At 34.7% G+C, this 15,717-nt stretch overlaps 1 protein-coding gene across 1 annotated transcript; it reads right to left on the minus strand.

Moving 5' to 3' along the window:
- Positions 1-806: 806 nt before the first annotated feature.
- On the minus strand, positions 807-3,382 carry LOC106625501 (pupal cuticle protein Edg-78E). The gene is made up of 2 exons (XM_014245323.3): positions 3,284-3,382; positions 807-1,668 (listed from the first exon to the last, which is right to left on the minus strand). The coding sequence occupies exons 1-2, from the start codon at positions 3,293-3,295 to the stop codon at positions 1,165-1,167; spliced, it is 516 nt and encodes a 171-aa protein (XP_014100798.1). The 5' UTR covers positions 3,296-3,382; the 3' UTR covers positions 807-1,164.
- Between the last annotated feature and the right edge of the window lie 12,335 nt (positions 3,383-15,717).

The raw sequence follows: 15,717 nt of genomic DNA on the forward strand, positions 1-15,717 counted from the left end.
CTTTCTTTCTATGCTTTCCATACTCATTTTCAACCCTTTGAAATAAAGATAAGGCAATTACTATCCTTATAGGGCATCTGCAACTACGAAGAGGCTTCTCACAGCTTCTGGAGCTTGAATTGTATAATGTCACCAGCATTTTTTTTAAATATTGGCGACTTGGACGCTTCTTCAATTACTTGGAATTAGTTATATTACATACATGTAACTCTATGTACATATGAAGCTATATAATTTAAGGGTTACATGAGTTTCGCGGCTTAAAAAAGAATTATTATTTTTAAAGTCGTTCGTCAAGATTTCTCCCGAACTACTCAACTTATCTTAATGAAATTTTACACAGGTCCTCGGGATATAATTAAATAATTATAAAAACAAAAAACGTCGAGAAATTTTCTCCAAAACTTTTATTTTTTGTAAAAAAGTTTTACATTTATTTTTGATGATCCTATTAGAAGTTCTGCTGTCAACGCGAAAGCACCCTTTTTCCGAGCGAATGCCGGAAATGACATTGCAATGGCCGAGTTTTGATTATTTTCTATGAAAATTCCTAACAATCTTTGTAAAATATGTACATATCTTGAAAGTTTGAATAAAATATTTCCTTTTTTTATTTGAAAACAAAATGATTGAAAACTAAAAGTGGTAATAGCAAATTCACTGATGGTGATGCCGAAAAAAATTCCGGAGTTAACTTATTCCCACTTGTGTTACAAAAAGAAGCAAAAACTTTTTGAAGGTATTGCTGTAAAAATAACCAACCGCCAGCCAGGTACAGCGTTACTCAAAACAATAAAATACAAATATAAATACTCAATACAAAAATATATTTACTATACGTATATTAAACTAACAGTGTGAAGAAAGAGAATAAATTTTATGATGTCACGTCTGAGCGCATCAGCTCACAGAATTCAAGAACTATCCATGTTATCACATCTGCTGGTATTGGAAATAAGAAAATTGTTATAAGAAACATTTGGGCGTGCAAAATAAGAAAGTTTCTGTCTTCTTCAAAATTTCATAACAGTTATTAATATGTCGAAAAATCAAATGACTGCCGAAGTGTGTATAAAGATATTCAAATAAAGATAGTAATCCTAAACATTTAAACTTGAGCACAAATATGTTATTTTATGTTTACTTGACTGTCAATTGTTACTTCTAGTATTTGCGATAGGGAGCGCCATATTGTTGTTGTGGTGCCGATGCACGACCTTGCTGCGAGCCATACTGTTGCTGTTCCTCCTGGTATGGATGGGTGCGAATGTACTCCAAAGCTTTGAGGATAGCTTCCGGCACTGGTGGGGGTGTGGGCAAATGGGCGCCTTGTGGTTGGAAGCCATTCTCATCGGCAGTATAAGTGAGCTGAATCAATTGACCTTCCGGCGAATAGTATTGGGAAGAACCGGTGGCATAATGTCCTCCAACACCAGATTCTTGTGCCGCAATGCCGTTGCTAGTTTCGAATTGGTAATTGTAGCTGCCGTCCTCTTTCAGGTCGTTGGTAAAACTACGTATTTCGGCATGAGCATCGGCACTACTGGCAGCACTACCACCACGACCGCCTGCTCCATGTAGCGGGGCACCGTACAGCTCGCTGACAGCGGGCAGAGCGTTCGTCAGGCAGATGGTGAAGGCGCAGAGAGCGACGACGGCGTGAACGAACTGTGTAAATGAAAAAGTGGAAGAATGATGATATTGTTATAGGTACACAACTCTAACTACATACAAACATATATAGGATTCGCTTTAAATATACGCGAGTATTAAATACAGTTTAGTACTTTTTTACTGTAAAATATTCGGAACCTCTGATATATTAAGAACCACATATCCAGCAAATCCAAACTTTTTGCGTACGAATTTTATCAGATTTATTTCGTGGATCTTTCCTGTACCGAAATTATTTATCAAAACAGCCTACACACTATCATAAGGAACATTTTTGTGGATATGACATGATATCCTTGTTTGGTAAATAAACAAGCAAAATAGTAAAATATCATCTTTTTTTTGAAGTATATTCGGTGCAATTTCTCATATTGATAAACAGTGACTTTATTATCATGTGAACCTTTTGTCCGTTTTGTATGAAGAAAATAACTGTTATATTCCCTCGAGAATCAAGATCTCTTAAAATCAAGATCTCTGACAATACTTATCATTTCAATCTACGAATTGTTTGTTTCACAACACATTGTTTCGTTGGTATTTTCAAAAGTGTCCACATGGCAAGCGTCTAATTTAAGTACGGAGGCCGTATAAAATGTCCATATAGCCAAGTCCGTCTGTCCATCTGTCTGACTGCATATACGCGAGTTTTTTAGATATCGGTCTAAAATTTTGCACACGTAATTTTCTCTTTAAGAAGCTGCTCATTTGTCGGAACCGCCGATATCGAAACACTATGGGATATAGCATCCATTCAAACTGATCAATCAAAATTTAAGTCCTTGTATGGAAACTTGTTTAACTTGTAAAAATATATTAATACAATTTGGCACGGATTATTGCCCAAGGTAATGGTGGAATTTACCAAGAAAGTTTTCAGATCGGACAACTATAGCTATGCCATACAAACTGAACGATCGGAGCCAAGTCCTTGTATGGTACAACCAAAGTTAACGTTTTTTCTTGTTTATAATCACAAAGAAACAATAATAATGGATCACTCTCTGCAGGTCAAACAAAAACTTGAAAAGGGTCTCACGTAATCTTGCTTGTCATTATATCTTGTTTTATTTTTCAGTCTTGATTTTTGAATTGGTTTTTGAATAGGAAATTTCTAAATCTGTCGTGGAAAAGTATTATACGTTTTTTTAGTCTTCTGCCTCCAGTAATATTTATTCAAGCACCCTCAACCAGCAAATATTTCGCACATTTAGTCATTAGCTTTTCCGAAAAAAATTGTAAATTAATAATAAATATTTTATATATTAAAAACTTTTCAATTAAAATTTTTAAAACTAAAATATTATAAAATCTATTTTCTTTTATTATTAATTCCTTTAGTACAATTTAAATATTTCATTTTGCTTGTATGTTTCTCCATATCCAGTCCTTACTTTGCAACACTTTATTCATAAATACGTATATATGTAAACTTTTTAATATTTTCATGTTTTTCCAGTACTTTTGTTCAAAAATTTATGTTTTCACTTCTTATTTTCTTTCCTTTTAACTTTTTGGCTTAAAATATCCTATTTGTTAAATATTTCAAATATTATTTCGCTTTTGAAATCATCGCACAATAGTATCCTCTAACTTTGACTACACTTACAATTTTCGACATTTTCTATGTGATTAGATTTGCGATATAACGGTAACGGTTAGCACGTTGTGGATGCTTTAAAATTCAAATTAATTTTGAGTGAACAGCTGTCAACGTATTCGCATTTATACACGAAGATTTTAATTGCGACCCACAATTACTTAAGTGACTAAGCACACGCTTAAGTACATACCTACACGCATACTTAAGCAGAGAGTAGAGTAACTAAAAGTCTGTCTGAATGTATATATAATATGTTGGTATGAATGGCTTCACCACGAAAATCGAAAAGTCAAAATCTATTCACAAACTGGAAATCAAAATAGTGGTAAAATAATAATAATTACAAAATACATAACTTGCGAATGTGCATGAGCTTCAAAAGTATGTATGTGCGGTATGTATGGTATTTAATTGTTGTTGCAAGCGCAAATGTGACTTAACCGACACCGACACCGAGCGTTTGGCCTCTTTGAAGAGGAAACAGATTCGTAAGATGAAAAATTGAATAGCGGAAAATCGCCAAATGAACTTGATATGCATACAAGCGAACATAGATACATATGTACATACATATATATTAACGACAGCGACTCATCGAAGTCCATCAGCGGTTTCGCATTCAAATAGCCATAAATTTCAATTTCGATACCAATTTGTTGCTCGCGTTGCTCAGCATGCTGCCCACTGTGTGTGCGTGTGTGTGTGTGTTGGGTCACTTTATGCTCACAAGTTGGCAGTAAAATTTTAAGCGATTTGAAAAATGTATTGGCAATCAACTTATTACACCGCCACTACAATAGCAATTCGATAGTGCAATGGTATTAGTGAGTTGCTAATTATTTTGTGGAACAGCAAGTAGATTACAATGTTCATGATGACTTGAAATTTCAAAAATTTTTGGAGTTTGCTCCGTAGTACTGTTTGGAGTTTCCTTTTTTTTGGTTTTTTATATTTCTCGAAGTATTTTTTTTTTTACATTAATTATCAGCGCTGTTGGCATTGGTGCAGCTAGTAATTTTAGCGTATAATATTTATGGTATCATTAACAAGTTGGCAAAATGCGAGCGGCATTGCATTGAAGACTCTGCGACATCATGCAAACTGAGCTTGCTAATTAATATTCAACCCACATAAGTTCTTATTTACACACCTACATATACTTCTAAAATCTAGAATTTGCCATTCTAGACATTCTTCAGAAGGCATTGAAATCAGTTTGATTGCTTGAGCGTTTGAACGATTTTGAAAGCATTTAAGACAATTGACTTGAGGTGCAATTTCAGGCTATTTGGATTAACTCCACACTTTCAAAAGTTAGGTGCCAATCACTATTCTTTTCTCCTGATATACTACAATATATGCATTTACATACAATATCTCCAAAAAATTATCGTCATACGTGTCTTGTACATTCCCCCTTGTTGCATCGTAGTAATACGAGTACATGTAACTGGTTACCGGGTTTTCTTACAGTTATAAAATTTATTAATGAAGTCCACAACATCGAAAAACTACTAAATTTCAACTCTCTCTATCAAGTTCACCTACATTTTTAACAACTCCTTAGTTATTGTGGTCTAAGAAATTGTGAAAAAGATCATGGGTCGATACTAAAAGTCTGTATTTCCTTATCCGCTTAAATTCCGAAATATCTAATTTAAAGTAAAGCCAACAACACTAAAAGCGTCTAGATTTAATAAATCTCAAGCTAAAGGCAAAACGGGGATCAAGCTGGTATTGGTAACCCTAACGATGGAGACTCCACTAGACCCAATGCTAATGTTAGTGTTGGCTAAGTAGCATGGCTCTCAATTCGGAAGGCACTGAGAATATTGGAAGGGTCTATCATATTAGCACTATTGTACCAGGGATGCGACCTTATTCTACCCGATGCAGGAGGGCTGACATGTTGAGAGATCTATACGATAATAGGGTATTTAGCTTCCAACTCATCACTTGTAAAACGGTGACCAAAATGTTGTAACACAGAGTATAATAGCTTCGTTTACCTACTTTGGTTGTTTGTATCAACTAAAAGAAATTGAGATAGATATAGAAATATATATATTAGTAAAAATTGAGATATACTGATAAATCATTGCACACATATTCCTCAGCACCTAAGGAAGATTGGAATTGCAGACGGGCATAATCGGAAGATTGCCACGCCCACTAAACGAAAACGTATAAAGTACCTCCTTTCCATATAGTACGATTTTAAATTTTATATGATTCTTCCACTTTACCATTTAAAAATCAAGCACCAAAGAAGATATTATGATAAGTCAACAATTTGTGATAATCGCATTATAACTGTTCAAGAGAATATACCGATACCAAATATGTGGACCTCAATGCCTATGGCTTACTTTTTACTAAAAATATCGGTCACTCTGTGACTCTGTGTGAGATATATTATAGAAATTCGGAAAGAGTCTGTTTCTGATACTAGTATTGTTGTATGTCCAAAATGGGTTCAATCGGTTCAATACTTCCCTTAGCCCCCATACACCTAATGTAAAGATTTTCGAAATTCTAGTTGATTTTATACCGTATGTATCGGCCAATATGCGAGGTTTTAAACTATAGAAAATACAGCTTTTAGTATTTCGATTGTAATTTTTTATTGAATTTATTTATATATATTATTATTATTTTAATTTTATTATTGAATGAAGCAAATGGCCTATTAACAACCGGTCAGATCATTCCAAAAAGTTTTACTTCTAAAAAAACACCATATATATTATTAATATCCATTCTAAACTATAAATTATCTGGAAAATGAAAGTATGCTATTAAACTATACATGCAGTAGCACAATAATTCCAAAATGAGAAAAAATCCTTCGATTTATTGTCTAAAGGAGAAGTTATACTATCTCAAAAAATTTATCCCCACACGGTATTATATTACCGGTGAATACGTTTGAGTAGAATGAAGTATCAGTAATCGATATGTGTGCTATCCAGCGTTGCAAATAAGGGATTAAACAAGAAAAAACGTTAACTTCGGTTGCGCCGAAGCTATAATACCCTTCACAAAAACAAAGGCAGCTATATGATATAGTGATCTGATCTAACTAATTTCTGTGGAGAATAATTTGTTGCCTTAAGCAATAACTTGTGCCTAATTTCGTGAAGATACCTCATCAAATAAAAAAATTTTCCATGCAAACACTTTACTACGATCGTTCAGTTAATATGGCACCTATATGCTATAGTCATCCGATCCATACAATTTCTTCGGAGATTAGATTAATGCTTTAAATAATAATACATGCCAAATTTCGTGAAGATAACTCGTCAAATGAAAGAGTTGTCCATACAAGCACATCATTCCGATTGTTCAGTTTGTATGGCAGCTATATGCTATAGTGGTCCGATATCGGCCGTTCCGACAAATGAGTAGCTTCTTTGTTAGAAAAGGACAGGTGCAAAATTTCAGATCGATAGCATAAAAGCTAAGGGACTAGTTTGTATATATACAGGCAGACGGACAGACGGACAGACAGACAGACGGACATGGCTAAATCAACTCAGCTCATCATGCTGATCATTTACGTATATATTTTATAGGGTCTCCGACGTTTCCTTTTGGGTGTTACAAACTTCGTGGCAAACTTAATATACCGATGCTAAAATACCCTTCACAGGTGGATTTCTTTTCGCATAAAAGTATATAAAAAATTTTATCTTGATTTTGATAGATCGGTTTGTATGCCAGCTACATCTGCTATAGTGATCCGATATCGATATCTCAAAAACTGAGGGATATATGTATGTAATAATGCAGAACAACGAAATGTAGATAAACGAAAATACGAACATCAGCCAGTTCAGCCCAGTTCGTCACGCTGATTATTTAGAAATATATTTTTATAAGGTCTCCGACGTTTCCTTCTGGGTGTTACAATAATGGTATAAGGCTTTGGCTTTAGCCTTTTGGACCTATACGGAAATTTGAAAACCACTCACGAATGGTTAATTATCCTAGCGCAAAACCCGTATTGTTCCACAGCTGTACAATTCATACGCTTGTTATACCCTGAACAGGGTATATTAAGTTTGCCACGAAGTTTGTAACACCCAGAAGGAAACGTCGGAGACCCTATAAAATATATACATAAATGATCAGCATGATGAGCTGAGTTGATTTAGCCATGTCCGTCTGTCTGTCTGTCCGTATGTCTGTATATATACAAACTACTCCCTCAGTTTTTATGCTATCGATCTGAAATTTTGCACCTGCCCTTTTCTAACAAAGAAGCTGCTCATTTGTCGGAACGACCGATATCGGACCACTATAGCATATAGCTGTCATACAAACTGAACAATCGGAATCAAGTGTTTGTATGGAAAACTCCTTCATTTGACGAGGTATCTTCATGAAATTTGGCATGTATTATTATTTAAAGCATTAATCTAATCTCCGAAGAAATTGTATAGATCGGATGACTATAGCATAGAGCTGCCATATTAACTGAACGATCGGAGTAAAGTGCTTGCATGGAAATTTTTTTTATTTGACGAGGTATCTTCACGAAATCAGGCACGAGTTATTGCTTAAGGTAACAAATTATTCTCCACAGAAATTGGTCAGATCAGATCACTATATCATATAGCTGCCATACAAATTGAACGTTCGGAATCAAGTTCTTGTAAGGGGCCTTTGTATTTGTGAAGGGTATTATAGCTTCGGCACAACCGAAGTTAACGTTTTCTCTTGTTTTTTATATGGTTAGTTTTAAGCACCAAACGTATGGATTCAATTCTGGTATAAACAATTATTTTATAAGATTCGTCGCAGTTTTAAGCAATCTGGCTGCTTGTATATATCAAAAAACCATTGGATACTTTATAAATACTCCCCTAAGTTATAGATCATTGTTATGTATTATATGATTATGCAATAAAATACTCATACACATATTATTCACAACTTCTCAAATTCATACACGACTAATGTATATATAATATATAAGTTTATACATACATACATTAATTAATTTTGATTTATCACCTCATGACAGTTTTTGATTCATTAGCTCTTCTTATGGCAAACAAAAAAAAAGGTTAATGATTAAAACTTTGTTGCAAATTAAGTTTAGCTTTCATAAAGCACAAATGGCGTAAATTTTTGAAGGTCTTGTTAGTGAGAAACACAGTAAGCAGCTCTAAAATAATAACCCTATATAACAAAAGAAAAGATCATCGACTATAACCTGGTCGGTATGTAATTTGCAAAGCCAATATAGGGTTTATTGCTTGCTCTGGATATTGATAGTTAATTTTTCGACTAAAGCTTGAATTTTAATTTTTCTCAAACAATATTTCTTTATTAATCAATCTCTATTTTGTCCCCTTCAAAGTAGGCCCCCTCAGATATTATACACTTGTGCCAGCGCCCTGAGCTCTCTCAGCGAATTTTTTTTTTTGGCCTTGCCTATCCTGGGCTTTTCCAAATGGACGCTTGGACTTTGGTTACGATGTCATAAACATATACCCATAATTCCTCACCTGTTATGACCCTTTTGATCAAATCTGAATCGCCGTTGACGTCATTCAAGAATTCCTGAACGATGCTCATGCGACAGTTTTTTATTCAAAATTTAGCAATTTTGGAATGAACTTCGCTGCCATACGCTTCATGCATAGCATGAGCCAACCGATATGCCGACAACTTCAGCAACTTCTCGAATAGGGATTTTTTTTTCAACATTTTCATCGGCGGTTGTTGATATTGGGGCATCCAGGGCGAGCGCCGTCATTGACACCTTCTCGATCTTCTTTGAAAAGCTTATCCACATGTAAAAATTTGTTTGACTTAAAGTACACTCACCGTATGCCATTGTCTCAATTTCAAGTGTTTTTGACCACTTAACTTCATTTTTCACACAAAATTGAATGCAAATTCTTTGATTCATTTATTTCGACAGCAGGAAACCTCCGAACATTCAAAATACGTCTAACTTTTTTAGCACAGCAACATAACAAAATAAAAAAATCGATAATCAAATGTACGTAGCCCACAAAATTCACCTTATTTTTTGAACCGAACTCGTACAAGCAATTTGTGGAAGTGTCACTTCAAGAATGGAAGTATGCTGTATGCTATAGTAATCTGATCTGAACAATTTCTTCGGAGATTACGTTGTTGCCTTAGACATGGCAGCTATATGCTATAGGGGTCCGATTTCGGCCGTTCCCACAAATTAACAGCTTGTTGGTAAAAGAAGGATAGTTCGCGTGTATACAGACGGACGGACAGACAGACAGACATGTACATGGCTAAATCAACTCAGCTCTTCATGCTGATCATTTACATATGAATATATATTATATAGAGTCTCCGGTGTCACAAACTTCATGGCTAACTTAATATTCCATGTTCGGAGTATACAAAAAAATTGTGTGCTATTTTTCAGGAACAAATTTACGGCGTTTAAGTAATCGTCGGTTAATTGGTCGACAGATTGAAAAGTTTTTAAATTGAGCATTGAATAAATATTTATTGGTACAAAGTTGTGTCTTGCAAAGCTGGGGTCAGATAGAAAATTGTCAAACAAAATACTCAAAGCAGTTGTAGCTCCTCTTGGTTATTAAGTCGATGATGACGAGAACAAAGATAACGACGATAAAATGCTACTGGAATTGGTCAGTAGTCCAATGCTTTCATTATGTTCAGAGCATTTGTGTTTGCAAAGCAATAGAGCTATTATCTAAGAGCAATACAGTTATGTCTTACGATTCCCTTAGGTAATAGCTCTGTTGTTTTGCCAACACAAATACTACGCATATAGTTGATATACCGCCATAATAAGTTGTATGTTAGATGTAATATAATAGTAGAATTTCGTGATGAATGAGCTTGCGAAAGAAAAAATCGTCGAACATACTACATATAGTTTCATCGTTAACTTCTATACTTACTGCAATTACTTATTATATACAAAATAATATAACATATAAAAATGTAAGAGAAGAGAAGAGATGTATTATACGCCATCTTACGTAGTCTTAGAATATTATATCATGCTTCGTGGGCATCACGTTTTTTTATTCATATATATTTAAAGGGGTCGTCTACCTTTGGTTATAGAAAAAAAACACACAATTATTTTTCAAAACTCAAACCATAGATTTCAGCTGATGTTTAGTGAATCACTAACAATTTACAGATTTCGAATATATTTTATACATTTGTCAGAATCGTGCCAAAACTTACAAAAAACATTACTTTGCGAAAACGTGGTTAAAGCTGACTAAGCGACGTAAATAGTAAGCGCAGGGCAGAGTTTAGGATTCAATATCGCGTAAACCAACATGCTTTCGATCAAATCCTTTATAGGTCATATTTCTAGTTATGTCTACAATGAAATTATACCAAAAAATCGATTGTTTCAAACCACGAAGGTGGACAATCACCACCGCCGTGGAAATATCACCACCTCAGCTGTTGACAAAACGGTGTAGTTTAGCATTATGATTAAGAAAACTAATCAACTTAATTTCATTAGTAGCATTTATAGTGACCAACAGAAACGGATATCAGGCATAATTAGGTAATGGGAAGGTCTGATGTGATTGCATTTATTGAACTGGCCGACATACATATTCCGCAAAGTATCAGAAGTCATTTATGCATTATATGCGAGCTTAGGTATTTCGTTGGCCAATTTCAAATATTATCGGCGCTGTAAACTATAATATTATATATAACGTATTGTACGTTATGTATATGATAGCTAGAGGTCACTCCAATTTCACTTATTTAAACTAAATTTTGGCTTTGGACCTCCCTTGGGTTTCAACACAATATCTCAACTTTTAGCCAAGTTATTGCTTGCACAGACGGTGGACGGACACATAGTCACACGGAATTCAACTCTTTTCAGCATCCTTATTATTTATATAGTATACTTCATATATCTCGATTAGTTTTAGGTGTTACAATTACCGTTAGTTGAATAAAACTATTATACTCTGTTGTATCATGTTGCCAGTGTAAAAATATCATAACTGCTTAATAGAAATATATAATAAATGGCGTGGACCTAGAAAATCTTATATATCTCGCTTGTGATAGAAGTAAACTTAACTGGAGATATTGGGCACATTGGGCACGCTCATATGCTGCTTTAAAAATTACTGAAATCTTATTTTCATTAATAAAAGATAACTACCTTTTAATTTCTATTAGGGAACAATACATCCTTTGAGAATCTGGAAACTGAGTTTTCCCCCAAAAAAACCAAGGGAAAAAGGCGTTCATAAGTTGTTGGTATTAAAACGTAAAGAATAGCTTAATGTGTATGTATGCGTGTACGAGCTTCGGGGTTTAAAGTTTCGTTATTGTTGTTGTACCACTACTTAGCTCCGCGCCAATGTGCTGTTATATACACAATGCAGCAACGCACTTTACGCGGATTTTTCGACAGGTGAAGTCAAACGGCACACATTTCCAGCTACTCGCCGTTTACGCTGTTAGCGCAAAGCATACAAAGTGGCAGATACTTAAAACCTGACACACGCACAAGCTTCATAAGTTTCTGGAGAGGTGCACGTGTACAGATTTCCACATTTAGACGAGTATTCACTCATACGTAGCTGTTAATGTGCAAGTGCTCTGCAACACAGGTTGTGAAGGCGAAAAGTGTGGAGACTGATAAAAGCATCGATCCATCCGCCAGTGCCGGCAGCAAGGCTTTCGCACGTGTTTATATGCAAGCAGAGGTGTGTGTGTGCGTTCGTAGAAGCATGTTGCATTTGCACAACGGAATATTGCACTTGCCACATACGTGCAGAGCAGGTTCTGTGTCATCATATTCTGTCTTTCCTTTCGTTGCCGTCTCCACTGCGCTCTGTGCGCGTAGGTTCATATCCAATATTTCCTGTTTGTGGCACGTACTCTCAGCCTTACTATATAGCTAGTGCTTTTCATTTTCGTTTTTGCGAATTTCGCTTTCGGCAAACCTGACCTAAATTCAATGGGTTGCATTAATTTTGAACGGTGTTCGTTCATGCATATAGGGCAGGCGAGTCAGAGAGCAAGTAAAGGCGTTGCACAGTGAACCACTTTTTGCTGGCTAACAAGGTCAACATGAATTCAAAGTCATCTTCCTGTCCACTCTGGGCTTTGTGCGCTCGGCGAATGGACGGAGCGCACAAAGCACCCGGCATAAATTTACATATTCATACATACACCTGTTTTCATTACAAAGCCTACAATGTAAGCTTGTAGCTTTGCTCAATCAAAACCAAATGCTTAATTTCATATAGACATATTTTAGTTGGCTTTGTTCACCTCTTAATTCACAACCATTTATCAGCATTTTATGCTAATTTGCATAATTTTTTAAATAGTTAATATGTAGCGGCGTTGAATGAAAAATGTTCATACTTTATTTTTAGCAAATATTTTCTAGCCACACGATTACAACAACAACGCCATCTAATAAGTAGCACTCTTCGTTTCTCTTCCATTTACGATACATTGTTATTGTTATTGCTTTTTCGTATTTTCGAGCACCTTTGTAAGATTTGCGTTCAACAATAGCTCATCATTAAAGTGTTTACGTGCCTTCATTTGTTGCTTTTACATCTTCTTCTGCTGCTCCATTTGTGTCACTTCGTTCATTCCACAGATAAATTGGTCACTCAAAAATGTTTCGATTTCTTTGATCGTTGCTATCGTAAGCTTTTTACACTTGATAATAAACATAAATAAATAAACAATGAAAAAGTATAAACGGCAAACCACTGTCGTTTTCATTCAATTGCCTGTCAAAGCAAGACGTTATAAAATACAGTAAGCCGCGCTTACATCAGTCAGTGCCACTTAGGTTTATTTAAAAGTTACACCAACAATGCAATACATTCGCGCGTTAATTCAACTTAAATAGACCTCTTACCCATATCACTGTCCAATGCTTAGTAAAAAGCTTTCCTAAGATATTTCACATTTAATACAATTCCATCACAAGCTTTGTAAAGAGTACATTACTCCTGTAAAGTGACACATGTCGGTTCTAGTACGCATTTTGGTGTTAGAACGGATGAGCCTACTGGTTAGTAAAGGTTAACCTAACATGACTGTGTTCGAATTATCTTTTACTCATTATGTGATAAATTTAATAATTTTTAAGGTCGCAAAAAAGTATTATTCATAAAAGTTTGAGTTCCATAAAGTTACATTGTTTTATTCATCTTCGGATTTTTGCTAGTATTTAAGGCATTTTTCCATAAAGGGATTGAGACCGACAAATCCACATAACGAGTTGATTTAACCATGCCCGTCAGTCTTTACAGCGGAAGCAAGTGTTGATTGATTTCATCAAACTCCAGCCTAATATTTGGCGAGCGATTCGCATGCTAATTTTTCGTGGATATTAATACTCCATTTCAATGCCATAAAGAGATTGAAAAAAATCTGGAAGTGATTTTTGATTTAAAAGAGTTTTAGTTCAAGTTCAGCGAGAGCTTCAAATTTAATATCTTCATATTTTGATTTAGTACTTATTATGTTTGGCAATATCAAACACTTCAAATATATGGTATCATGGGATAACATAAAAGTTTAGGAAGGGCACTGTCGGAAAAAAGACGCTTTCAAACTTTTTATAAACTGACTAATGTATAAGTATTATGTTAATATCAAGTGTATTAGAAGCTTTTTACCATAAGTAAAGGAAAACGGATCATAACATAAATTTCTTGTAATTTTGAACTCTCAACAATATGAACTATAGTCTAAAGCAGTTCTCAGTGACGTTGACAATATCGGCTATTATGGCTATTGATTAAAAGATTAACCGCTAAGTTTTAGAGATATTTGAAGTAAGTTGCTACACATAAGCATTGTCATAATCAAAAAATCTGTTTCTTATACCTGTCAGATTAGATTTCGAAGATATGCCAAATCATATGGTCGTCGTTGCGTTAGTGACAATCGGATTATTGAATTTGAAAGTATTTACAATTAGCCACCGTCTTCGAATCAACTGATTAATTACTTGCATTAAGTCGATCACAGAACTTCGTTTTCTAAAATAACACCCTCGTGAAAATGTAACAGTACAGTTATAATCTGAAAGCAAAACTTTTCAAGGAAAAGGAGTTCTAAAAAAATGTGGGTTCCTTCATTTCGGGATACATCAAAACAAATGAGCGAAGAGTTTCGGTCAAACATTCCCTTAAGCAATAAACCTCATAATACCCCGAACAGTTTATATTAAGTTTGCCACAATGTTTATAAGAGACCTTTCTTGTAGAGCGGTAAATTTCCTCCAAAACTATTTACAAGAAAAAAAATGCCTTAAAATAATGAAACTTCAACCATTAATATCATTTATACCTCTAGGTCGTAAGAGACTTTTTGTAGAGCATTCAATTTCCTACCAAATCGAGATACTTTTTCAAGTATTTGGAAGCAATATTTGAACTTTTCTATCTGATAATAAGAAAAAAATAGACTACTGTAAGGCGGAAAACATTCCTGTTGCAATTAAGAGCTCATACCTGGAGAGACTTAACTTATTTGTCTGAGTACCCACCCTATACAACTCCCATGTAACTGATCGATCAAACGCAAGTCCTTGTATGGAAAACTACATATTTTACAAAGTATTTTCAAGAAATTTGGCCTTGGATAATAAGGCAACGCTACAATCTCCGAACATATTGTTCAGATCAAATCACTACAGCATATACTTGCCAAACTGACCTATCAAGTTAGAGATCTTTTTATACCCATTATTGCTATAAAAAACTCACCTGTGAAGGATATTATAGCTGCGGTGCAGTCGAAGTTCACGTTTTATTTGTTAAGTAAAAGTAATGGTTTTTAAAATTATTATTAATGATCAAACGTCTCGAAAGCTGAAATATTTTTGTATAACAAGTACCATCCCTAATTTAATCAGATGCTTCTGCTCAGAATACACCTCTTCCGTCTTCGCAGAAACAAGTACAACAAAAAACGTTCTAGTGTTGAGTTCTCACAACTCTAGTTTGTATTCTAAAGATATAGGTATACTCATACAGCTAAACCACTTGCCAATTTTTATTATTATTATTAATTAACGGGTAACCCGTGAATGACACAAAGGGTTACCATCAAAAAGGTGGTGATGCTGTTGGCTTTTGAAAAATTAACGCTCAATGTAGCGCTTAATGGGAACCGCCATGAAGCCGCTGATGCTTTGTAGCATAGCTTAAACAAAAATAAAACAAAAGAAATATTATCAGATACCCACCCAACAGGAAATATGTAACGTTATTATGTAGTTTGCATATCTGAAACGATTCTAAATCATACATACATACATATGTTCAAATCTATCAATTGCAGCGCTGTAGTATTTGGAAATGATATCAACATTTTTGAATCGAAACATTACAAACGACAAGAGGAAGTTAGTAAAGCGACATAATAGATTA

This window comes from Bactrocera oleae, chromosome 6, assembly GCF_042242935.1.
Source record: "Bactrocera oleae isolate idBacOlea1 chromosome 6, idBacOlea1, whole genome shotgun sequence".
Taxonomy (NCBI): domain Eukaryota; kingdom Metazoa; phylum Arthropoda; class Insecta; order Diptera; family Tephritidae; genus Bactrocera; species Bactrocera oleae.